The sequence below is a fragment of the Athene noctua genome, chromosome 23 (genome assembly GCF_965140245.1).
Source record: "Athene noctua chromosome 23, bAthNoc1.hap1.1, whole genome shotgun sequence".
Lineage (NCBI taxonomy): Eukaryota > Metazoa > Chordata > Aves > Strigiformes > Strigidae > Athene > Athene noctua.
The window spans coordinates 2224427-2250734 of record NC_134059.1 but is presented as its reverse complement, the minus strand read 5'-3'; the positions used below and the strand labels follow the sequence as shown (position 1 = coordinate 2250734).

General features: G+C 45.1%; 1 protein-coding gene across 3 annotated transcripts in view; it reads right to left on the bottom strand.

Moving 5' to 3' along the window:
- Nucleotides 1-17111, bottom strand: part of KDM5B (lysine demethylase 5B) — a 56949-nt gene extending 39838 nt beyond the window's left edge. For 2 of the 3 annotated variants that reach the window (XM_074925380.1, XM_074925382.1), the window contains exons 1-4: nucleotides 16893-17111; nucleotides 4226-4303; nucleotides 2821-2943; nucleotides 1799-1969 (exon numbers count right to left, since the gene is read on the bottom strand). In XM_074925380.1, the coding sequence (XP_074781481.1) occupies nucleotides 1799-1969; nucleotides 2821-2943; nucleotides 4226-4303; nucleotides 16893-17030 (510 nt within the window). In that variant the 5' untranslated portion in view covers nucleotides 17031-17111. The remainder of the gene's footprint in view (nucleotides 1-1798; nucleotides 1970-2820; nucleotides 2944-4225; nucleotides 4304-16892) is intronic. The other variant, XM_074925381.1, reaches the window with a different exon arrangement.
- Nucleotides 17112-26308: the final 9197 nt, after the last annotated feature.

Below are 26308 nucleotides of genomic sequence, written 5' to 3'. Positions count from 1 at the left end.
TGGAAGAAAGCCAAAAAGAATCTCATCTGAGATTCTTCCTCAAAAAATGTATTGCAAAACAAACTCAGTTGGAAGACAACATTTTCAGGGGAAAAAAAAAAAAAAGTCAAACCTTAAGAGTGAAAAGTGAGCTAAACCCAGCATATTTCTGTGGATTCTCTCAGTTCAATGAAAATATACATCTCTGCCACATATGGGAGGGGAATATTCTAACAGCTTGGGGGTGAGGGAGGAGTTAAAAAATGAAGTTAACCATAGCTGCATAGCTTTACCAGAACTGTATCCACTAAACACATCCGCTTGGAACAACTGTCAGGTGCCCATTGCAAGAAAGAGCTTGGAAAGTTGCATTTAAAAAGAAGTGTGATCTGACTGGAGAAGGCTTTTCTCTTCCTAAAGGGTCTACCACTGAGAAAACCATGAATGTAAACATCAACTGCATGGTATGACACCCACATGGGGAACCTACATTTCCAAGGAAGTGTAGTAGTATCACGTAAACTGTTTTACAAATTTTAATTAGATCTTTCCCTGTGCAGCTGCATCTCAAAAATATGAAAGCAAAGCTAGGTGTCACAAAACACACCGGTTTAAAAAAAAAAAAAAAAGAAAGAGAATCCATATTTTTCAGACCTAATAAAAATGCCAAGTTTTCAATTAAATGCTTTCAGAAAATGCTGTTGCTTTCCATTGCTTAACGAATGTGTTTGAGGCAAGGCAAAATATTTTTGATACAGCCGTTCCCCTAGCACAAAGATTTTTATGTTCAACTATATTTTGTTCTTATCCTCTGTTTGCAAAACACTCAAACCTACACAAGTTAAATTATTTTTTCTGATGGGTATGCAGAATCTAGCTGTTCTTCACTGAAAAGTGATCACCACTAGCTAAAGAAAAAGCTTTCAATTCCACCCTTTCTTGGCTTATGTCAAATCCCTCCCTCATTTTGGTAGCTTTATGTAAAAGGCTAGCGTTGATTTCTGTAGACAGAGACATGCTTGTAACAGGATTAGGGCTTTTACTGCTTAAAAAAGGTCAACGCTCGTCTCTTTGAAAGATCATCATGGTAAGAGTGTTTCAAACAAATAAAAATGGATGTTGGCAACAGCAACCTATTTTGGTTTTCCAAATAAATGACTACTGCTCTAAAAGAAAAGCCCTATTCTTCATTAGAGATTATGTCACTTCCACTCTCAGTCAACCCTGAATTTTGTTTTAATGGCCAAATCTAAGCAGGAAAGATGAAGATTTAAGCTTGAAAAAAATCACAAGCCATAGTGACTACACTGCAATATCCTTGAAGCATTCTTGAACCTGGACACCCTTAGGGAAAGCAAGATGAGTTACTGCCACAAAACTGCCCTGGTTTGATGCAGTTCCCCAGTCCCTCTTGTATGCAGGTGATACCGACCCATAGCACTCTTGTTCTATCAGAGAGGGGGACCTATAATGATCTGTGAATATAAATACTTTACATTTGACTAAACAGCATTAAAGAAATCTTTACAGGAAGTCTGAAAGTCCATTATTATGAGGCTTCTGTAAGCTGTAGAGAGAAAGTACAAAAAGGTAGTATTCAAAGCAGTCAGTAAGAGGTTACCTTGAAGAGTAATTCTAAAGAACTTTACTTTTGATTAGAAGTTTGCTTATGGCTTTCTGAATTGCTTGCATCAACAACAGATTGCATCTTGTCACCTGCATGCCATAAAGCACAAAATGCAGTCTTTAGAAATGTTCCATCAATAAAAAAACACCCTGCTAATTTAATTGGACTTCAGTTAGCTTCAATTTAACTTACCAATAGGCTTGCTCCAGACTGGAATAAGTTGTAAGGATAGAGAATGCGCTCATAATGGGCACGGATGTGCGAACCCACGGCTTTGCCAGGAGCAAATCCCATCCTAGTGGCTATTTTGGTCCATTTTCTCTCCTTGCAAACTACATCAAATCCTCCTTCTTCTGCAACTAGCTAAAAAGCGAAAACAAAATGGTCCTATATTTAATACTAAAATTATCAGTGTTTAAGGAAAGCACTGCTAGTTTAGGAGGCAAGACACCACCACAATTTCTATTTTAAACCAGAAAAATATAGATGTAGAAAAAACACAAAACATGAAAGCTGTTTAAAAGCTGTAAGTGGAACATTTAACATAGAACCTATTCAGGAATTGTAAACTTGTTGAATACTTTACAAACAAGTCAGCACCTGTACTAGATGACCAAACAGTTATTCAGCCTACTTCTGAGAATTTGTCTGGCTGCAACTTGTCACACCTCCACTTTGTATTCCAACATGACTTTCTAGTACAGTACAATCAGTTCTCCCTGGAACAACTACTAAGAAACAGGCTCAAAAGCAACCAGATAAAAACTACCCTGAGAACATAAAGAAAACAGAGAGAACATACCCTTGGGGTCAGTGAATGCCATCCCTTACTATCAGAATACATAAACTGCTGGAGAAGTTTAACAAGCTTCATCCTAAAAGTAATTGGATATTTTTCTCCCATATTTCTAATGGAAAAAGGTTCTTTTCACTACTGTCATTGTTCAGAAGCTTTCTGCAGTTAAGCCTAAGTTTATTCTTGACCAGTTTGTATCCAAGTTCAACTTTAAAGAAGAGCTGGAAATTTAATTTTATCTTCTAGCTCACATGAAAACTCCCACGATATTATATCTTTTACTGTTCTGTCACGTTAGCTACATTAGGTTACACAAAGTAATACTCTTTTCAATCTCCCTTGAACAACTGTGATACCATCCCAGAAACTGAGATAACACTTCTTTTTAGGACAAGTTTCGCCCTTCTAACAGTCTTACTCTATTAAGCTGAAATAAATCCAAGATCTTCCTCTCCACATGTGGAATTTTCAGCGTACATCCTTGAAGCTCCCAAAACTTTGCAATCTGGTCCAGAAAATTCAGCTTTACGCGAGTTTGAGCCTGAAAAAACAAAAAATGAACTGTATACTAAACGCAGATTAAGCTTTTGTATCCCAGTGTTTGTAAAGTTGCAGCCTCAGTTGCCTGCCTGTCTTTTCCCTCTGTAAGTGTAATTTTGCATTTTTCCATCTTGTCATATGTAGAAAAAAAAACATTCCATACAGATACCACCAGTTGTTCCTCGTCACTTTTTGTTAACTTTTACTGCATTTAGAAAAGTAGTTTCTGAGAACACACAAGCAATGAGTTCATACTGCTAAAAACTAAGCTGCATTGCTAGGATTTACTACATTTATTAATTACAATTCAGGTTATTTGTAATAAACCAAAAATAAACCAATTTGTATGGCCCATTAAAAAAAAATAAGAGTGTTTTTGTTATGCCTTTTCACTCCCAACTGCTTTTGTTTCATTTTTATACCTACACACTGGTCAGGGCAGGGAAAGCCAGCTAGTCTGTTTGCACAGCAATTCACCCAATAAGATAACTGAACTGTTGCTAAGTTATAGTAGCTTAAGACTTAAATTTTGATACACTTCATGACATTTTTTACTCTTAAAGTAAAAAAAGGCCATGTCTATACAGACCAGCTTGTTTTTAAATTCCAGAGAGCTCTGAACCAGCTTGTGTCCACACAAATCTCTCTCTCAGCATCAAGGCGCCAGTGTTCCAAGCCTAACCCTAGCACTTCACACAACCACACCAGGACTTCATAAGGCAAACAGTGTGAGAAAAATCAGGCAGGTAGAGAGTCACCATTCCCATTTGTACCAGTATCAAGCCAACCAGGACTCCTCGCCACTCCCTTCTTCTGCTCTGAATTCATGAAAGCACTGAATGAAAGTGCTTGCGAACAGCAAGTTTCCACCAACTGAATCCAGATTTTGTAATTGTTTCTTCCAAATGGCTTGTTATTTTTAAAGCACTCTGTAAATGTTTCCTCTCTTCTACTTTTAAAACATGCTGTATATGTGCAAAATGGAGACACAAATCTATGGCACTTGAGAATTTCAGTTTAACCACTTATAAGCCCCTCTGTGTGGAAAAGGCCTGAATTATGCTCCTTTAATTAGCATTAACTTTATTTTTTATGCTTGGTATGTTTTTAACTAGGTTCTGAAACAGATGAATGTCTGTGCTAACTAAGAACTGATGTTCAGAGGTCCTGAGCGCTGTCAGCTCAAGTCAAACCCAGCTCAGTCAATCCACTGGAGAACACCACCTCTCAAAAAAATATTTAAACATTTTGGAGCAGAAGTAACATTCAGCTTTATAATTTACCTCTAGTTCATTGAGCCTCTGGATCCTCGGTGTAAAGTGAAGCTTATCAACATCACATGCAAATGGAGGCTGCCAGTCCTAGAAAAACAGAAGAGTTTCATCAAAAGACCAGGAAAATGAAGTGTCTCTAATGTGACAGCCAAAAGCCAAGTAAGCCCAAAGCATGGAAGAGGTCTCCATGGCTTGCAAATCCTCCTCAGCCCCGAGCAGCGCAGCAGGCCGACCCCCCCAGCCATCGCACCCCACCACGCTCCCTGCTGGGGTGAGGTCTACTTCTGTCTCCACATTACTTCATGCTGAACAAGCCTGGAAAGCAGTAAGAATGAGATACACTGAGCAAGGTTCGTTGTCTACCCCTTCAAATATTTCATTGTGCCTTTAAAATAGACAGTTAATGAAACCACAAAATAAATTACATTTGTGGACTAAGGACCTGTCCTCAAAGATAAGCCTTCAGCTGCACGCCGAGGCAGTCCATCTTCTCCCTACCCATGTGGGGAACTGAAGGAGCTGCAGAGGCCCCTTGCCCCAGCCCCACCACAACCACCCCCTGCCCAGGCCCGTTCCCAAACGGGAGCCGAGTGACAGCCAAGGGGTGCGTCCGCCTGACAGGGAGAAGAGACCCCCGGGAAGTGCAGCCGCCTGCGTGTCAGAGCCGCCCAGAGCCCCAAAGGGGAGAAACAAACTCAGGACACTTGTATTAACAAATTCAGTATTGTTACCACGCAAGACGCAGAACAAAGGGAAGTTTCATAAACCATGATCCGAACTGTAACGCCTGCCTCAATGGGGAAGACCAACATTTGATAGCAGAGACTTTAAATGCTCACGAAGGACAAATGCAGCAGTTAGTGCTCATAAATGCTGGTCTCCGAAACAAACAGCAGCTGCACTAAGAAACAGAAATAAAAGCTCCTTTCCTTAATGTCTTCTCTGCAAACATTCAGGAACAGCTGCAATATGACCAATTAAAAAAAGATTATTCTTACTTTGGCAAAATACCTGCAACTGGTAGTGTTATTTGTACATACAACCATAAAGCAATTTCTTCTTTCACATCTCTGACATCTATCACATGCAGTTGGTTTGGCAATACACAGCTTCACTAAACCAAATTAGATTTGATTTAAACTTGACAGTAATTTATTACATATAAAGCTATCTTATTATCACTAATTACAGCATGAAGGTAACACACATGAGAGCTATCGATAGTGGAGTAAGACAAGAGCTTTCTACCAGGAAAAAAACCCCAACATTTACTCAATGCCTGTGGACAAAGGCAACTGAAGCAATACCAGTATCACAAGCAGAATATTTGTTATTTTAACAGACACACTTAACAAGAAAACTAGTGTCAAAAACAACCATAAAAGATTTGCAGAGCAATTATGTTATGTGCAAACACCCAGGCTCAATTCTACAATGGTGACAACCCCATCCTGTCACTAGAGCAAGCCCACGGCACAACTGGGTCTTTTCACAACTGGAGAGGAGGGATGCAAGAGTCACCAAGAGCGTGCAAAACCTGAAGAGCAAAGAGGGACACCAATCTAAACATTTTATGGAATGTATGTTGGCTCACCCAGACCTCTAAAGTTTTCTGATCCTACAAAGCAGTTTCAGCACATCAAAATCTGGCAAGGTTGAAATTAAAATTTGAACTAGAAGCTAGACGACAATAGAAGATTAAGATGACAAATTATCAAGAGGATGCTCAATCCTCAATCAGTGGAACATTCTTCTCAATGATTTTTGTTCTAAGATTGGTGTCCAACAGCATGATGTTCTTAAACTACTAGATAAAATTAACCCTACGCTTTTGTTTGCCAGAAAACCAAATGCAATGAAAATCGGAAGTCTGACAAAGACAACATTTGACATTCTTTTGTGATGTTCTGATATCTGATGAATCATTCCTGGCCCCCTAACTGTAAGATGAAAAACGTGACTGGGAACATTTAGGGCAAGATTTGAAGTGTTGTACTTCAACACAACAAAACTGACTTGCAAGCCAACTGGTTACGTCATTAGTCACAAGGCTGGAGTTTGCTCTGTGCATGATGAGAGAGACAGAAGACAGGCAACCAAACCAGGAGAGGACACACAGCAGTAATGACCCTTGGGACACGCTGTTGACACTGCTGAAGGGGGAACTGTAAGACCCCAAGCACTTTGCTTAGGCTAAAAGAGCGAATGAAAACAGAGGCATGTGCTGACTGCTTAACTAAGTGATAAGCCAAGGCTGTGGCCAGGTGGCCCAAGCATCTACCCTGAAACAGGATCCTGTAATAAGGATCTGCAGAGGACAAGAAACAGGAATAAAAAGTACAGGAGCAAGAATTCAGCTCACAGAGGCAAAGACACTATCTGTGACACTGTTCCTGAGCACCGTTTGCAGATAAAGTGCTGACAGAGTGTCAATAAAGCCAAAGAAGGGAGGAAGAGAGTGCAGGAGACTTCTGGTTGGGCTGCACATCCCCTGGCACAGAGTCTGCTGCCCTGGGGAAAAGCCCAGAGGAAAGCCTGTGTGCCACCAGGGCACAACAGGAGCAACAGGATTCTCACCTGCTCCTACGGGTTCCAGATCATGCTCAGACTTAAAGAAATAAAGATACAAGGGTCCCCATGACAGATACAGACTCAGGACCCAGTGCTGGAAAGCAGCCTGTCTTCAGACAGGACAGAAGCAAGCTTGTCCCCTTCACTTATGAAAGCAAATGAAGAAGTTTATGTGTGTTCTCTTACAGAAATAGCTCATTCACAACATGGCGTACCAAAACATGCTACTCCAGAATTAGCTGATTAGCTCCATACACCTCGTATTTATTACTGACTGGCAAACACTTGAGGAAGTTCTTTCCTTTTTTGCCCAAAGATGCTCGCTCTAACAAAGCACTACCCTTCTAGTTCATCAGAAAAAGTACATGACTCCAGACAGTACAAGCTGCCACAACAGGGATTTTCTACTCCTTGCAGTTTTTAAGTTCAGTGATACTGAATGAAGACTACACACACCAGAACACTTTGATGGTATGTCAGCTGTTTTACAAAGAGAAGCTTTGGAAACTCGATCTATTCAATACAGGACTTTCAGTAGATGGCTTTTCAGTCTATCAGGCAGATGGGTCCTGTTAACTAGAAGCAAAAATTTAACAGCCTTGAAAGTGTTTAACTTTTAGCAAGGAGAAAGTCATTGCAAGAACTTCAGTTGAGATACGGTAAATTGGCTTAATGAGAGGGAACAGTGGATTTACTCTGGCTTTTGACATTTTTAAGCAAGTAGAGCTAAGGGAAATGCACGCTATGTATTATATAACAGGTCATATTAGATTATTATAAAAAGACTTTTGACTTTAGAAACACACTGCTGCACATCCCATTTATCACAGACTGTTTCATTTGACATTAGTCACAGTTACAGACACATTGCCATTCACCATTTGGAGAAATTACAGCCGGTGTAGTAAAGGGGCCACCCTATCACTGATTCATTTTAAAGACACAAACAGTTCATTTTGGAGTATCTGAAGTACTCAAAGTTGACACAACCAATGAGAATAAAATTTATTGTCTTATATTCTGACATGGCAAGTTCCACAATTCCTAAACAAGATGCTTTCAATGCTTCTTTAATAAATATATTATTTACCCAGCAAAAAGCATGCATGCATTTTGAAGAGCAACACAGTAAGATAAATGCAATGTTCATTAAAAGGAGTATTAAGAGACCTACGTACTTTGAACAAAATGCCTTTATGCACCTTGGAAATGATGCAGCACCACGAGAGGGAGCTTTTTCATGGCAAGGTTAATTTGCAAAGCTGCTGATCTGCATGAGGAGCTTTGCTGTGGAAAAGAAGAGCACATACAAACCAACTCTACAGGCCCCCTTCCCTTAAATTTGTGTCTAGGAAATCTGTGAGACCAGCCATTTCCATCCAGTATGCACTTGTGAGGTCCTCAGAAGCAACTGGCCTGGATTTTCCTCTTTTAAAAAAAAAACCCAAACCAAACACCCAAGTTTAAAAAGATCAACTCTTTCAACAAACACACTAAACATAAGATTAAGGCTATGCAAAAAGCAAGAAAACCTGAATTTGCTAAAAAAATTGGGCTTTATACACCACCCAGCCTCTTCATCTGAACTGACTTTTGTTGGTTTTGTAGTGTCCATACGGATTGTTAGAAGCCTGTGAGAAACATGCAAAATCATTTGCCTACATCAGCGTGCATTTGTTAACCAGACTTAGAATAAACCGGAATACAAATCCATGCAAAACTGATATGAAAATTTCAAACTTTTCTATAAACTTTACAGACAAATCTAGCTGTGCAGAAAGCATACTCTAAGAATCACATTAATATTTCAAGTAGTAATGCAGACTACAAATGGTCAGGAGAACTATTTCTGTGCTGTCTCTATATTCCTCCTTCCAGATTCATCCTTACGGGGATGGCTGGCTTCATGTAATTTCAGCTAGTAAACCTTGCACGTCATCCAAACTCACGCTCTAATTAAAATTTAACCACCTTCATCCCCTTGATTTCAAGTGAACAAGAAATTACCACTGTCACTGGTAAGCTGTTCCACAAGTTAGTTAGCTTCAACTTTTCTTATGCCCTTATCCTCATCTCATATTTAACCAAATACCTTGTTTGCTTACTGTCCAAGAAGCTACTCATGAATACTTCCTGCAAGCAACGTTTCAAGACATTTTTCAATAAACAAGTATCTTTTTTTCTTCTCTTTACAAGACCAGCTTTCCAGCCCTGCAAATAAAGATTTTCCTCAGGCTTTCTTCTGAAACATCTCTTATTTTTCCAACATCTTTTGAAAACTGCAAGTAGCGTTTTAGTTGCAATCTCCCCAATGCAGACACACAAAAAAGACATCACTTTCATTATTTTGCTAGACAGCGTCTCATAGTAAGAGCCAAAAGAGTATTTTTTAAATTCTTGCCAGAGAAACATATACTCATTCAGTGAACTATAGCAAATCACCGCTTCCCAGGATGCCCACCCTGCGAGCGTGACCTACATTCTTTGTTCCCAGATCTATGATCTTGCCTTTGCAAAGGTGTTACATGATTGCTGCCTCCAAGAGGGAGGGAGCAGACTCGGTGACTCAGGAGGTCCCTTTTCGTCTCCTGGTTTTATGACTACATTAAACACACACTCAAAAGAAACTCAGATGGAGAATCTATGCAAAACTGATGAGAGCCACCACTTATCGCCCCAGCAGTGTCAGTGGGTCGTGCACAAAACTTCCTTTTGAACCGGATCTAATCCCTTTGTGACCCTGTTAAAAGGCTAACATTAGTTGGTAACTCCAGTCATCAGCTAACCTAGTTTGTGACGACACAGTCCTTGCTTGGTCAGTTTGAGTATAGGTGATTTTTCCAATGAAAACAATGAATTCCTTCTCGCTAAGAAGGGACCCCAGATGCAGTAACACACTTTACATGCAGAACTCATCAACAGTGTAAGTTTGGTGGAGTACTTCTCATTTGAGACAAAATTGGGCTCTGTTATGTATTGCAGACTAGCAAAGGAGAACACACACAACCACAAATCCTTCCCATCTGAGAACCACAGCCAAAGATGAACTTGCAATGGGAATCACCTCTCTAGATCCCAGAGGTTCTGTGCCAGCTCCAAACCTGGAGAGAAATAAAAGCTCAGGTAAACCAGAGATGATTCTCAATCGTCAGAACCAGCTGCTCCTTGGGACCCAAAGGCAGAGGATGGAAACTATACATAGAGTTTGAACATCAACACCAAATAGGTAGCAGGGTTTACATACAGGAGATACCAGTTTTTTCTCCACGGAGGCAACTGCATGCAAGGAACAGATAAAGATGCTCTGGCAGCACCAGGCAAGAATAAGCAACGTACCAGCAGTGCTGCACCAAGAGCTGGTGATACATGGGGTGCTGAGGCCAGAGAGCTAGCAGCAAATCCAAGACCTTCAAGTCACTTCAGAGGCACTGACCTAGCCCTTGAAGCAGAGCATCCATCAGCACCGGGGCCAGACTCAGCTGTCAGTGCCCAAGGGCCCCTGGCCACCTTCACTCCAGACCCAGTAGGCTGTAGAGGGAGCTCTGGTCTGACCCCGCAGTACGTTCCCACCGGCGAGCGCGGGTGGCACAGATGGTTTCTGGAGCTCTCCCATCACAGCCCGTTGGAGGCAGTCAATGCCCTCTTTAGATCTGTAACCAACAGCTTTCAAACCTAGATTTTAATCCCGTCATAACCCAGATTAAGAAAAAAATATGAATGTAAAAGAAGAGAAGCAGACCAGCTATGGACAATGGTGCCGGCTCCATCCCTCAGCAGCCGCGGAGCCTCGGCTGAGCAGAGCTTGTCTCTGCCCGGGGGACTCCCCTGTGGCTTCTGACCCTGCAGCAGCAGCCATCCCCTGTGGCTTCTGACCCTGCAGCAGCAGCCATCCCCTGCTTCAGCTATCGACAGTACTCTCCATTCCAGCTCCTCAGATTGGTTTTCACTTGTAAAGCACCTACGCTCTGTGAAGAGCATTTACTCAGACACACATTAGGGTGGCGGGTTATGGGATCTCAGAAGTTCTCCCTGACTTTTTAAAAGACTCAACCCGGGGTCCCCCAAACACGTGCACAGCACTCCCCCAGCAGTTCGCAGATATAACCCAGTAATTCGGGCTTGAGAAAGCACATCCTAATGGATACACAGGCATAAATTAGTTCTATTCACTGGCAGCTTTAGTTTCAATGCTGGGGAAGGCAGTTGCATTTAGTTTGAAACTCTAATTTCAGCTTTTAGCTAACTGACACTGTTTAGCTCAAGTTAAACAAATAACTACAAAACCCCCAAACCTCCTGCTACTATTGCCCCATATAGAGAGTTCTGGACTAAGTTGTTTCATCCTAAATTTTCAATGAGCTTAACAGAACGAGCATTGAAAACCCCTCACTGGAAGAGACTGAGTCAAGGAGAGGATATCCTCATCATCCTTTAAGCACACTCCAATGTTTCAGGGTTTCTGAAGTGCAGTGCAGAAACCACATCACTGGTGACTGCAGCAGTGCTGCCCATGGCGGCTGCCATTAGTAAAACAATACTCCTTTTTCATATTTTCCTAAGAATTGAAGATCAGAGGAGACCAGTAAACAACCTACTCTGAATTTACCTAACTTCACCGTACGACCCCTACATTGAACAGAGCAAATTCTTTATTTAAAGTAAAAATTGCATGATGAGCTTTGGTGACTTATTTTTCTTCACAAGAATTTGTCTGTATGTGAACAGGAACCTCAGCACTAGAACATCTCCTCCCAAAAACCTGCCCATTCTTAATCCCAAAGTGCCAGAAAGGAGCAGATCTACCACCACCCTTCGCTTTTTTTTTTTCCTAACAGCTGATCACCTTCACAGTTAAAAATGCATGCATGTCCTGTTATTTAATTCAAGTGAACCTGGCTTATGCTGAACAGGAACCAGCGGCTCAAGCGCTTCTCATCAAGACAGACAAACAATGCAGTACCTATGATTTTCTTCCTATGAAGCTCACTTACGTATTGTAATTGAGTTATCTCTCTGTTTTCTTTTTGATAAAATCAACTGACTGAGCCGCTGTGTATTATCAAACCAGAGGGATCATCATGATCAACTTCCTGTTTAGGACAAAGTACAATCCTCTGCATTAATTCCTGTTTTAGCAGTGGTACGTTTTACAACCTGGGACCAGGAGATCCCCTGCACCCTGAAGAAAGTTGCTCCAAAAGTGAATTGGTTTTAGTCTATAGTTGAATTAAGGTGTTTTGGTTTGGTTTGTGTATTCTTTTTCTCCATAAAAATGAAAAAAAAAAAAACCAACAACCAAGCAAGCAGCTGAATGAGCAGCCAGAAGCAGCACTGTTTGAATCAATGCTGCTCCTGAAAACTACATCCCTGGAGCAGCAGCTTCAGTTCTCAGAAGCCTTTAGCTTTCACCACTCAAGCTTTGTTAAGGTCAATTTTTTTCAAAATTCATTCTTTCATGGGTAGAACTTTCCTGATACTTCTTCATACCTTCTCTTGTTGTCCAATCTTTTTAAAATCCTCAAACAAGTGCAGCATTCTCAATGCAGTATTTTCTACTCACGCTACCACAGAGGTAAAATCATCCTGTTTTTCACTGAGAACCTCAACAGCTGCACGCACCAGTTTAACCAAACATCCATGCTACCATTACACTGGATCCACAGTTATTTTTCTACAATCCTCTCTCCTCTAAGACTAACCTACGCTCCTTTGTTCCTAAATGTAAAACCTCACACTGAATCCTACTTAAGTGATTACTGTTTCAGAACGTCTATTGGTTATTGGGCAGTTGGGATCCCTCTGCAACAATGAGCTACTCGCCACAAACCTGCAATCTATATGGAATCATTTCTTTTGTTCTTCTAGACTTTTAATGAAAATTAAATACCCTTGGCTTGAGGTTCTGAAAGACCATTAGACATGTATTCTTCATTACAAATTCTCATTAATAGCTGAAATAATTTGTGATTCCTTCAGCATGATAAATTTTACACAATAACAACTATTATAATTACAATACTGAAACACACTCAATTAATTTATAGCTCTAAGATCATGGCAACACAACTGACTTAACCAAATACACAAGTCTCACAGACAACAACAAAAGTAATTTGGCAACACCAGTTTTCACACAATCATATTTCCTATTATCACCTTTCAAGTTCCTATTCAGGACTGTATTGGCCATTCTTCTACCCTGGAGTAGTCAACAACTTTCGCACCCATAAAGAATGTAAACCTATAAGGCAGTTAATTCCTCCTGGTCTCTTGAAAGTTTCCCAGTATTCCAGGATTTATTGAAAAACACGAGTCAGTAATTCAGAGAACTCCAACATCAATTCCTTCAAGATTTCACCTACATTAATACAGACTTTATAATTTTAAATGCTTACTTTTGTCAGGGCAGACTTAAGGTTACCTGGAGGCCTAACTGTGCTTCTCCATATTCACATTATTTAAAGCAATGAAATTTAGCCTGAATTTTCTCAACTTTCATGTTCGGCCATGTGAAAATTACACTGTTGCTAGTATATTGTACAACACTGCCTATTTTGAAACAGATTAGTATGGTAAGTAAGGCTTAAGTAACTGTTACTAGCTATTTCTTCACAGCAGCAAAGCAACTACACAACGAAGTGGAAGGAAGAGTCCATTCTCAAAAAGAACTTGGAGCAGGAACGGTATCGTATGTTCTACATTTTACCTTTTATTCTTGAAGCTAGACTTCAAATCTGTTAGATTGTTTGCTTTCATTAATTACTATTAACCACCCACTTTAAATATCAATGATACCATTCTCAAGCAATACACCATTTGATTTCTCTAAAGAAATTCTAATAAAGTCAGTTTTCAGTTCATAAAAGAAAATTCTAGCTACAACACAGCACACGATGGACTGCAAAAAAGTTGTACACCATTCACTTTTCTGCATCTAGCTCCCCACCTCCAGATCAGCAGCAAAGAGTCAAACCATCTACAATTTACGTAGCATGTTAACTAGGAGAAGCAACCACTACTGGTAAACGCTCCGTATCTCATCTGAACACTTTGCTGCTATTGGGACTGTCTATTTATGCTCGAGATTGTTGACAAAAAGCTTTCGCTTTGCTGTTCCATACAAAACACCATCAGTGAATATGGTTATTGTTGCACCCTCTACCAGACAGTCATTGCAGTATCCCAGAATCACCCAAATAAGAGCAAAACTAAGTCATCAGTGACGACTGGAACAAATTGAACTGGACTGAAGAGGAAGAAAGCTTCTTTTGAACGTTTAACTGGAAACTGCAGAAAGTACACCTCCTGGTATATTCCCGGATGTTTTTTCATCCTGTGAACATGCAACCATCACCCATAATCCATTATCTTCCACCCAGATGTCAACAGTATGTCAGATGCCTCAATACCCCCCCTCACAAAACAGTTCACTGTCCTCAAAACCTGCTACACAAGAGAAGCCACTACAGGTGTGGTTTTCTCCAAGCTTACCTGGTGCCCAGCTAATGCCAGCAGCAAAGTACCAGAGGAGATGACGACCCCGGGCCTTCAGAGAACAGGGAACTCATCTTCCTGCTCTGGTGCTGCAACATCAAAGCCAGCTTCTTCATGAGCAAACTGTGAAGCTACAGTCGGGCACCACTAGTCTCACACAAAATTATTCCATATTGCAGTTCAGATGCAAAACCACAAATTCATCTGCTGATAGTTATCCAGCAGAGTTTAAGCTAAAATAGTCTAAGCCCAGCAATCAAATTTTTAATTCCTTTTTCGACAGTTCATGGTGCTGCCTACCTGCTTACCAGCACGTAACTGGACTACAAACACAGGCAAAAGATTCACTCAGATGCCGTCGCTAAACAACGTGTTTGGTTGGAACATACGTACTTGTGTGACAAGGTCGGTATAGTTTGTAGTTCACAGTATTATAAACCACTTGATCACAAGGAAAGGAACGATAATATTCATTCTGCCTCCTGTTTTCAGGAGGAAGGCCAGCAACTATGTCAACTTCAAGGCTTTTCCTGGCAGATTTGAAAGAGCTCCCTCTATGCTCTAGGCCGGTGAACAAACTGCACTTGCACAAGTCATCCGAGTAATTATCTAGGGTAGATAGATAAGAGCCCTGGTAGCTAAGCTCTCATGAAAGCCAGGCTCCATACAACTGCTAGGTGTTCAGCCCTCAGCAGCTCCAACTATTTTCATCCTACTTCTAAATATGTTCAGCAAAACATATGATCATAAACGCAGACAGATATTACCTCTTTAGTGCGCGAAGGACGAGGGTATGCTGCAAACGCAGTTGTGATAAGTAATTCATTCCTTCGAAAGCTATTCATTTATGAGTCTCTAACAGATAATACAGCTTACAGAAGCATTTATTATAGGGGTTCGGCTTTTTACACAAGCAGCCAAGAAACACAGATGAGATTTTTTTAAAGCAAATCACACAAGAAAAAAAATCTCCACAAAATTTCTGTTCTGCTCACAGATGCTGGAATACTGTTGACAATACAGAACCCCAAAAGATTATTCTACTCAAAAATATTACATAAGTTCAACATTGACTGTATAAAGAAAACCATCTTACTCTCTTCACTATGTCAGCATTTGGCTACACTGCATGAAAAGGGGCACTGGCATATTCTACCCAGATATAAATTCAAGAGTGTTCTTGTGTGCATTCATGCCACTGCAAACCAGGACTCTTCTTTCAGAGAACAGAAACATCTTCCTCTCCGACGAGATTCACATTATTCAACCTGCTACAAACATTTCTATCATCTCAGACAGTAACGCAGTGAGTTACTTCTATTTTAATTCAGAAGGAAAACGATGGTTACCAACAGGAGTCCCGGCAACGATCAAAACATGAAACTGAGGAGCATGTGTTTCTGAACATTATTTCTTTGAACTCAAAGTCTCACTCATAAAACTTAAGTCTGCAGAAATGTTTTGTCAGCTTCACCTCTTGCTGGATGAGATTTAAGGCTCTCAGTTGCTGTTTAGCATTCGAGTTGTTGCCGTCACGTTAACTACCTCAAGCCAGCTGCACCACCCCAGACTTGCACCACCCTTCTTAGAGAAAGAGCAATTCACTCCAAATAAATGTGAATCACACATGATGGTTAATTAGATTTTCACTCTGAGAAGCCCCTCTCCTCACCAGGGCAGTTGTTTATCCTTAAACTAACAATTCTGACCATACAACTATGGTTCTAAGATCTTCACCATATTTCTCGGTAAATTGAGTCGACCAACAAAAGGAAATCAGAATTCGCACCCCAATTTTGAGCTGACTACACCATTGGGCGAGGTGATGATGATGAAGACGAAGGCTTATTACTCTTCCCACTGTGTATTGCATTCTAAAATGGTGGCCATGTCTGTCTAGGATTCAGCTCGCAGACACCAACCAAACTCCCAGCTGTAGAGTTTGGTGGTGTTCAACTTGGAGGGACAGTTACCTGTATTAAACCTGAGCCGGACCGGGGTAGGGCGGGGGACAGGCGGCCGCGGGGCCGGGGGCGGCCGAGGAGAGATCTCCCCAGCCCGACACCACCACAATGCCAACATGGAGGGCAACACCCAGGCAGCTGCCTCCTCCGGGGCTCGGCACGGCGACCGCTCGCCCCCCGCAGCCGCTCCAGGCGCGGGGCTGCGGCCAAACTTGGAACTTTTGGGGGCCGAGCGGCGGGGGCAGGGAGCGAGGCCGAGCCGGCGCGGCGGGGAGCGCGGCGCGGCCGGGTCAGCCGCTCCCCCGCTCGGACCCGGCGGCCGCTCCGGCGACTTTCCAGCCGGGCAACTCCGGCACTTGGGAGCGACTTCGCGGGAGGGGCCGGGCGGGCCGGGCGGTCGCCCTCCATCCCCGCGTCCCCCGGCCCGGGGGCGGTGAAACTTCAGAGCGGCGGAGGGGGCGGCCCCACCGCCCTCCCCGGCCGGCCCCACCTGCCCGGGGGTCACCTGCGCGCCCGGGGGGAGCGGAGCGGCCGCCGGCGTCAGGGGCGGAGGGGGGGGGGGGGGAAGGGGCGGGTGGTCGCCGGGGCGGGCCGGGCCGGGCCGCCACACAAAGGCCGTTCCCCGGCGGCGCCATGCGGGCACTCACCGGCGGCGGCCGCACCTTGCAGATGCCGGTCTGCTCGGCGATGGGCCGGATCTTGTGGATGAAGGCGAAGGGGTCGGCGAACTCCTCCCAGCTGGGCTCGAAGACGGGGCACTCGGGCGGGGGCAGGAACTCGGCCATGGCCCGGGCCAGGGGCCGCCGCCGCCGCTCCGCCGCCGCCGCTCCGAACAATCCTCCAACAGCCGCTGGGCCGCCGAGCGCCGCTGGAACGGGACGTGCGCCTCCGCCGGGAGGGGGGGGCGGGGGGGGCAAGGAGCTGGAGCGCGAGAGAAAAAGAGTCCGCCCCGGCCTGGGCGGGGGGAGGGGGCGGCGGCCGCCCCGCCCCGCCCCGTCACGCGCCTTTGTGAGGGGGCGTCGGGGCCGGACCCCGGGGAGGGCCCGGTGCCACCGGGGCGGCCCGCGGGCAGCGCTTACCCGGTGGCCGCTGGGCGGGGGGGAAAGAACCGGCCGCGGGTCCCGTCGCCGCGGGCCGGAGCCCGGTCGGGGCTGCGCGGGAGCCGCTGCGGGGCCGCCGGGTGGAACCGAGGCCTCGAGAGCGGCCCTCGCCAGGGCTCCCCGAGAGCCCCCCTCCCCCGGCGCCCCGCCGCCCGCGCAGGCCGCGGCCCCGCGCTCCCCCCCGCTTTCAGCCGCCTTTGTGCGCAGCCCCTCGCCCCGGGCCTCAGGCCCGCTCGGCCCCTCTCTCCACCTCGCCCCCGCCCAGCACCGCTGGTTCGGGGAGGCCCCTCAGCTCCGCGCCCCGGAGGCTCCGTGCCCGCCGCCCGCGCCGGGGCCGCTCCGCGGGGCCGTTCCCCCGCCGCTGCGTCGCGAGCGGCACATGGGCCGGCGGCCCCGCACAGCTCTGTTTACATGCGCGGAGGGATCCGCCACAGCTGACAGCCACCGCCGGCCGGCGCTTCTTTTTTTAAAGAGCCTCTCCGCCCGCCGCCATTGGCTGCGCCGCTCCCACGTCACAGGCGGGGCGGGGCCGTGCGGCTCCGCGCGGACGCATTGTCTGGGCCTGGCCGCGGGCGGCCGCCGCGAGCCCCTGGCGGCCCCGGCCCGGCCCCTTTGTTCCGCCACCCGCGGGGGGGCTCGGGCCCATTGTCCTGCCGCCGCCCGGGCCGCCCCTCCGCCGGGCCTGGGGCAGCGCAGGGAGGCCCTGCCCGCGCCCTGCGCGGGGATAAGGGACCCCCCGTGCCCCCGCGGAGGACGTGAGGCGCCCCTCCCCGTTACCCCGTTTCCCGGGGCGGGTCGGGGGGTCCCCTGCCCCCCCGCGGGGTTCGGTGCCGCTCGGGGCGGGGGGAGGGGCGGCCCCGCCGCAGCAGCAGGCGCCGCACGTAGCGCACGTGCGTGGCCGGCCGGCCCCGCCCTCCCCCCCCCCGTGCCCGGCCGCCCGCGCCCACTCGCGTCCCCGTTCAGCCGAGCGGCCCACGGCGCTCCCGCCGCCATTTACTGCGCCCCGGCCGCGGGGCGAGCGGGGGCACCCACGGGGACAGGCCGGCAGCCGCCCCCCATCCCGCTGGGGGGCAGGGCCTTCCACCGCCGCTTAAGGAGCTTAATGCATAAAGCTGCATTCATTATTTTTAGTAATTGCACTAGATGAAAGTCAACCTTTGTGCTGTTACAACCTCCCCTTAAAACAACAAACTTTCAAAACAAGCACACAATGCTAACGTTGAAAATTTTAATAAAACTTCACTTACTGACCTGAAATTTTGAATAAAACTTGGTGAAACGTTCCCTACTTTATTGATGTAGTGGTTGAAAAAGTGAAATACCCCCAAGGTTTCTAAGCTCAGCAGCAGGGGGTGAGTGGGGAGTCCGAGGCCCCGGGGAGTCCGAGCAGCTGAAAGCTGCTATCGCTCACGGACACGGCGTAAACTGTCAACACATCCACTGCGTAGCGTTGGGCTGTTCCCCTACCACAGATGAACACTTTCCACATGAAGTGTTCAGAGGAAGGAAGAAGCTGTCAGCTATCTCAACTTCTGCTTGCCATTAGAATCAATAAAAAAATATGCACAAAGCATCCACTGCCAGTTTAAGATGAACCTTATTCTTCTCCTCACTGAAAAACAGAGGAGGAAAGAAATGAAAACAGCTTTTGTAAAATGTATTTGTGCAGACAATGGCAGAGGGAGGGTTCCTCCACTCCAAGCCATCATCTCTGGAGCCTTCCCAGCCACAAACCCGTGCAGCTCTGAAACACTGAGGCCAGGTGGACGCTCCCAGCCCAGACACAGCTCCGTTGTGCTGCCAAGGGCACGGAAAAGGGGGAGCCTGCTCTGCGCCCCACAACGTGGGCCCTCATCCGACAGGGCTCACCCAGGGAAGGGGGCTGGCCCACACCTCCAGAAGGTGCAGCACTGGGTGTCAGCACCAAGGGCTGAGCTCTTCTGAAAGCCTCATCCTTGCAGGACACACTGGTCCCAGGAGTCACAGACACCCCGGTCGGGCTTTAGGGCGACAGCCAGGCTCGGGTTCTCACAGCCCTGGGGAGGCCTTGGCCCTTGGGAGCATCTCAGATTTCCATGAGCTCTGCGAACAGGCTCCTGCCATTTCCTTTGCTGAATTTTATCTACAGCTGACAGGAGTCAGCAAACCCCCTCCCTTGTACAAGAGCAGTATCAAGTTTAGATGGAAATCTAAAACCATGTATGTAAGACACAGTATCTGGTTTATGCTTTCATTTTACACCAAGGAGACTTCCATTATAAATCACCTAATACCACAATCTGGAGAGAAAACTAAACTGTTTAATTACCTTTGAACAGCTGCTCTGCATCACATCTAAAACTCAAGGGTCTCTGGCACAGAGGAGAACACTTCAAGCAACACTACTTTTGTGACTTTGGGTCTGAGTTTACCCAAGAGTTTCAAGGTTGCTTGAACACCAGTGGTTTCTGGTGGATGGCAAATAAAGTCTTTTTGGTAATGACTCCCTGAAGACTTGTTCTGTCAGAGCTGGAAGGACCATTTTTGCTGAGAGTCACATACAAAGGCCTCCTATGGGACTGATGGAAAAACACTCAAGACAGGTGCGGTGCTTTACCTGGGAAGTTATGATGGAGGAGAAAAAAGCACTTGCTACAGAGATCTAAATGTGATCAGAGCAGGGAGATCAAGAGATGACCCAAGGATAAAAGCAGATGCCTTGAAGGGAGGGCAAGGCAGCTCAGGTCTGGCTGAGATGGAGATTTAAAGTAAGTAGTAAGCCCTGGAGGGTCTGTATACCTCACCAGACATCTTGCCTTTCCACCTTGCTACCTGCTAATGTGAATGCTTAATCAACACAAATGTGTACTTTTGCACACTGCCTTCTCTAGTGTCCTCCTCCTGCCTTGACATCTGCAAAGTGTTTGTTGTATTCAGGGGATTAACATGGCACAGTGCTGTCTGGCTTAGAAATCAATGGCTCTGGACTCTCTGATGAATTCCCCAAGTGTTACAGAAGCACAAACTGCAGAAAGGAAAGCAGATTTCACTCAGTTGGAATGAGAATGCAGACATTCCCTCTTCATGGTTCAGCTGATTCTCATTAATTAAAACCTTTTATTAGATAGGCTTTCTTCAAGCCTGTTACACTCGTTCCCAGTGAGCAGAATTTCCTCATTTGCTGCAGTTCAGTGTTATACCCAAGAGACAGCAGCTGCTGTCCTGGCAGTGGCCTTGCAGAGACATCAAGAAATAAGGCATCAGGTTGGCCCAAGGTGAGGAGTGTCCAGACTTCTGACTGAAGCCGAGTACTCTTAAGTGAGGGAATTTTTCCTTGGCAATTCCTCCATCCTCACTCAGTTGCACCTAGTCCTGTCCTGTACCCAGCTGTGAGTTCTGTACAGAGCATCCATCCAGAATCCTTCACAGCTGAGTATCCCTTCACATAGTGCTTCAGCACAGCTTGCTCCATGTACCATTTGTTTGTAGCGAGTCTCATCAACCTGTAGGGATATCTATCTAATCCTATTTTGTGTTTTCTCAGATGGGAACCATACTGCAAACTTTCCTACCCAGCACAAGCCTTCCCTTCACTCTTCTGCACTAGCCATCATCTCTCTGGAACACCTCATGCATAAAGCCTACACTGACTTGCTTGGCTTTAGATATCTGACCCAGACACTGCAAAAAGATTTTTTTTTCCCCTTTTTTATGTACATGCCCATACTGAGACCCCCTTTTTCAAAGGCTGGGTACCAGTTCAGTCATCCTAATTAGGTCAGCATTAATTCAGACTGATACTTGGTTACTTTGATCACATCCCATCTGTTTCCAGGCTCACAGCACAGAGCTAGCTGTTAATTCCAGTGCTAAAAGTGGGCAGTCACAAAGGGGAGCTGCTAGAGAGAAGCAGGGTCTCAGTCCGGAGAGGGCACCTTTCACCCCAGGAGCCTGGAGTCTGCTGTTCAGTTTAATCCAGTAACACAGCAAGAGCTCCAACTGCAGCCAGCTCCCCTGGCATGCATTGGCCTGGGACAACAGGAACGCTGAGATGAGCTTTAGGAGAGACCATACCCTGGGTCTCCAAGCAGACAAAGATACCTGCGCACTGTGGACACTGAAAAAGCTAACCGAGCTGCTCCCAGAGGCTCCACAATTAGAAATACTTAAGATGCTAATAGGACATCTTTATGACAGAGATTGTGTATTACATAAGCTTCACTCCAGAATTACCTGGAAGCAAGCTGCCCATGAGTCCAAGTTTTAGACTATCATGTTCAGAGACAATTAGCACCACATAGAGTCTACAGTCAGGGTTTTTCTGTAAGTCACAGATAAGTGAAACTCCATTGAAGTCAAAGCACTCATTTCATCAGCAGAGAGCTTGGCCTAATTAAAATACTATGTGTTTAGATGATCACAATACAGGGCAGGGAGGGAAATATGCTGAGCCTCTCAGCTCTTTAAGAAAATAAGTTCCCTGGGAACAAACAGATTTAGTAAGCAGAATCTGACATATCAAACCAAACCAGTTTTCCGAGGCAAGCCAGCAGCCTGTACAAACCTGCAGAGCAGTTTGAGTTTCATCATCAAGGCTAGAAGTGGGTTTTACATTTTCCAGAAAGCCAGCTGCTCCTGGAGATGCTGATACATGTCAGTCCTTGAGAAAAAGGACTATTGGTGTCAAACTGCTGTACTCTCAGGATCCTGGTTAGAAATATAGATTATACTGGATATACCAAGCTATGGACATTTTTTAAGCCTAGCTTCCAGCTCACAGACATCATACTGACTCTTTGCTTTGATGCTATCTACCCAGACTTTTCGTCTCATGATGTCCTGGCTAATGAGTCTTAGCAGAAGCAGTCTTAGATGGAAAATTAGGTACCTTGCTAGCAACTTCTGTTATGAGAGAAACATTGGTTTCAGTACATAGATGCCCCAGTACTTCTCTGCCTTTCTTTCAGCAGCTGCACTCCACGCCACTGCCCTGCTCTGTGCTGGCTGACACGCCTGCTCCCCGTCCCTGCAATGCCTCTGCGCTCTGGGGAAGCCAAGCAAGTACCGCCAGCTCTTAACTCTTCAGACTGCAGGCTGAAGATGTCAAATACAGGAAACCATGCAGAGGGGCCACACTGAAGGGGTAGGCAGGAAATCTGAGCCTCATTTGTGGGCTGGAACTGAGCTGGCCCAGGACGGAAGTCCCACAGCTGCACACAGCTCCTAGTGGGGACTATGTCAATAGACAGGTAAAAACAGCTGGTAAGCATGTGGAGAACTGAAATACCTCTGCTCAAATATGGAAAGTCCTCTGCAGTTGTGCAACTGCCTTCAGCATTAAGAATTTTATTAATAAAAATCCTATACCCTATCATTAGCTACTATTAAAGTCTGAGTACAGTCTTACTCCAAATCCTTGGCCAGGCTGCGGTACGAACACGGATAAGCAAGCCACAGCCGTAGGAAGCGCTGGAAAGGCAGAGTTGAGGTGCTGTTTCACACGCTTCACTTTGCTCTCAGGCAGCTGCTGACTCATGCTCAAATTAGGGTTGTACCTTCTTGCTCTTCGGCATTGCTAACAGCAAATGGCTGCAGTGTGGGACAATCTGCTTCCAGGCAGGACGGGCAGGGGGTGGGATTCTTCCGGTGAAGTGAAGAGTGACAAGGGACCAGTCATCAAGGGAGCACTTGGACAGTCAGTGAGGGTGAGGCTTTAAGGTTCATTATCTTAAAGCAAGTGTCTAAAATAGGTCAGAGTAACCTCATCTTGAAATCCTCTTCTCTGTAGGGGACTTGACTGTACAAGGAGACTTGAGTGACTAGTTCAGCTCCAAAACTTGATGCTTAGGAAAATGAACCTCACTGCAAAGCCCTGGCAACAAAACAGAGCAACTTGGGAAACACAACTTGCCATGATGCATAAAACTACAAAGCTTATCTTTTTTTCTTAGGAAAAACTATTTCAGAAATAAAGACGCAGCATTTCCACCCCTAACCCCTTGGCTGCAATGACAGAAAGTACCATCACAACTGTTCCCCCAAAAGTATCTAAACTCAGCTGTGGTTTCTGCACAGGGCAAGTGGAAGCAGCATAAAAACTCCCTCAGAGCAGCCTGTAGCTTCTGTCACTGTTGCAAAGCCCGCTACCAAAGTGGTGACGCACTGCACCACCACAGATAAACCCACTGCCCTCCTCTCCACAACTCAGTGACACTACACAGGCCCAGGCAAGGAAGGAAGCTCGTTTTGCAGAAAATGTTTAATTAACAAATCTTGTTCCTAGTCAAAGTTCCTGCCTCTGCTACAGCTGAAATCCCCCATGATTACCCAGACACATGCCCCAGGATTCACTTGGTTTTAGACACATAAAGGGTAACATTAAAGAGACAATAAGGAGACTCCATTAGCTTGTACAATAGCACAGGATTCAGGGGATCTTTGTGTTTGGGTAACCTGAAGCTGCATTCAGGACAGATTTACATGCCTAGCTCAAATATGCAGATACTATCCAAACCCTGAACACATACCCCTCCACACACCCCCCCAAGAAGTTACTATCCAGGTTTCAAATAGCAAATATGCACAAAATCGTCAAAGCCCTTATGGGTCACTTAAAATATACTAAAAATTTACAGTCCAAGGCTGAACAGACAAGGAGTTTGTCCTTGTTCCATAAGAAGTTTGGTTTTTAAACTACCGCAGAAATAGTTGCAGATCAGTCAGGTACACTGGAGAACGTGTAAAAGCTACATGAATTAAGGCAAAGAAAATATTTCAGACAATAGTGGTGACAAAGGTGACAATGTTAAAGCAAAGGTGGTAAGAAACTGCATGAATCATACAAGGCAGCCTGATACAGAATCTGGTAGACAGCATGCAGGTTTAAAACCAGCTGGGGAGGCAGAAGGCATTCAAAGGGGAAAAGGATGTGATTAAACAATCTGGCAATGGAAAGAATTGAGGAGCTCTACAGTCAATAAACTACCAAAATAAACAGACATCAGGCCCTCAGAATGCATGGAGTTCTGAGGGATTTTTGCAAAGGAAGCCTGGCTTATTGTGTTCCTATCTAGAACCAAACACATTTGATGAAGATGATGTAAAAATTTCAAAGTCTCCAACAGAATTTAGAGCATGTTTTGCAAGGAAGTACAAGACTGAACAAGAAAAGCTTTCTAGTGACCACAAATACAACAGTAAGGATTGCTCTTGATCTGCCAGCACCTACAATTAGCAAAAAAATGGGTGTATCAGCACACAGGTGCTTTAGAGAAGTGTCTGCAATAAACACACATGAGCATTTAATACATCTAATCAAAAATAAACAAGGTCTAAATCAATATGCAGTCAAGCTGCCCCACTCAGCCTCATGAGGCAAATCTAACACATGCAGACACACTTAGTAGACATTAAATACTTGTAGGCAGTGAAGATAATGAAGCCAGTGCACATATGCTGTAATAGACAAAGCTGGAACTTAAACACACTGTTGATATCTGCAACAGCAGTGAACAAGTACAGAAACAGACACAGAATTTGAAAACAGAGAGAGGAAGATAAACACTAAACACAGCAAAAAGTAAAACAAGAAACAGAAGAGTACTTCGCATAGAACTGCCAGTAACTGTTGCCTGAATTATGAGGGAAGTCAGAGAAAAGGAAACCCTCCATTTCTGGGTGCCATATGTGCTTACTGCAAGACATTAACACCATTTTCAAAAGCATTTGTGGACAATGGCAGAAACTGTTCTATAATGTACCCTGAGACGTGACTGGGACACTTCCATACATACATGCACATGCTTTTGCCTTCCACATAAACACTCCATATAAGTTGTGAAGAACAAAGGCAGAAACCATTTTGTCCCGGTCAGAGAGCAGTTGAGCTTGTGGTTTGACAGCAGCTGCAGCTGACCCATGGTACCCCAACGCTTCCCTGCTCCGGCACCCAGCTGATACTACATTGAGCCATCTTAGTTCATAACAGCAAAAGAAAACCATGCCCTTCTTCCCACAAAAAGGGGTATGTTTTTTTGCCAATTTAACAGAAAATTTAGTGCCAGAGGCAGTGTAAGAGCAAAAACATGATTGCATGGGTGAGAAAAGAGGGAGGACTGGGATAGCAAAAGCCAGCAATTAAGCTGGTTTAACTGCAGCTACAGACAGAAAACTTAAAAGTAACTCTGCCTTAACAGCTTGTGCAGAATCACACAAGATCAACTCCAGAACTGCGGGAAAAGGATGCCAGGCTCAAAATGGTACATTAGCATCTCTGAAACAATGCATACCAGCAGCGTTCACCCAAGGCAGGTTCTACAAAATGGATTTTGAAATAACTGAAAAGCCACAAAGATATCTAGTCTCAGTATAACCAACTGAAAAGTAGCTTTTGCAAGTGGTAGTGATGTAAGACTATGAAATGCATTTGACAGTTGTAGCCATAGAGCTCGAACAAAAGAAAAAGTAACATGAAGATGCTTAAGGCTTTGGCAGCCTTCTTGAACACTGCTTGGAATTTATCCCTAATTTGAAGCACTGCAACAAGCCACTCACAGCAGCTGTCTCAAAAAGGAACTTGAGCACTGGTGACCAGTAACTGCATAGAGGTCTTATTCACTGAAATGATACATTGAAACTGCAAGGTAAGAACAGATTCTCAGAAAGTTTGAGCCATTTTGGACAGAGGAATTTGTTCCAGTTCAAGCCTCTGGAAGTTAAATGCATAGACCTGGACATGACATCTTCAGTCTTCAACAGGCACCTTAAAATTCTAACTTTACCATCTAGAATGGACAGAAAAAACCCCCTGTTCCCATCACCTTTCCTTCCCCCCTAATCCCCTTGATATGGCAAAAGAGTCCTAGTGCACCTAGTTCAAGACTATAGATAACTCAGGCATAGTGTTTGGAGAAGTGAATCCTACCCACCAAACAAGGCACATAGGTTAGGACAGTTATGAACTGCCTAACTATCTCCATCACTGA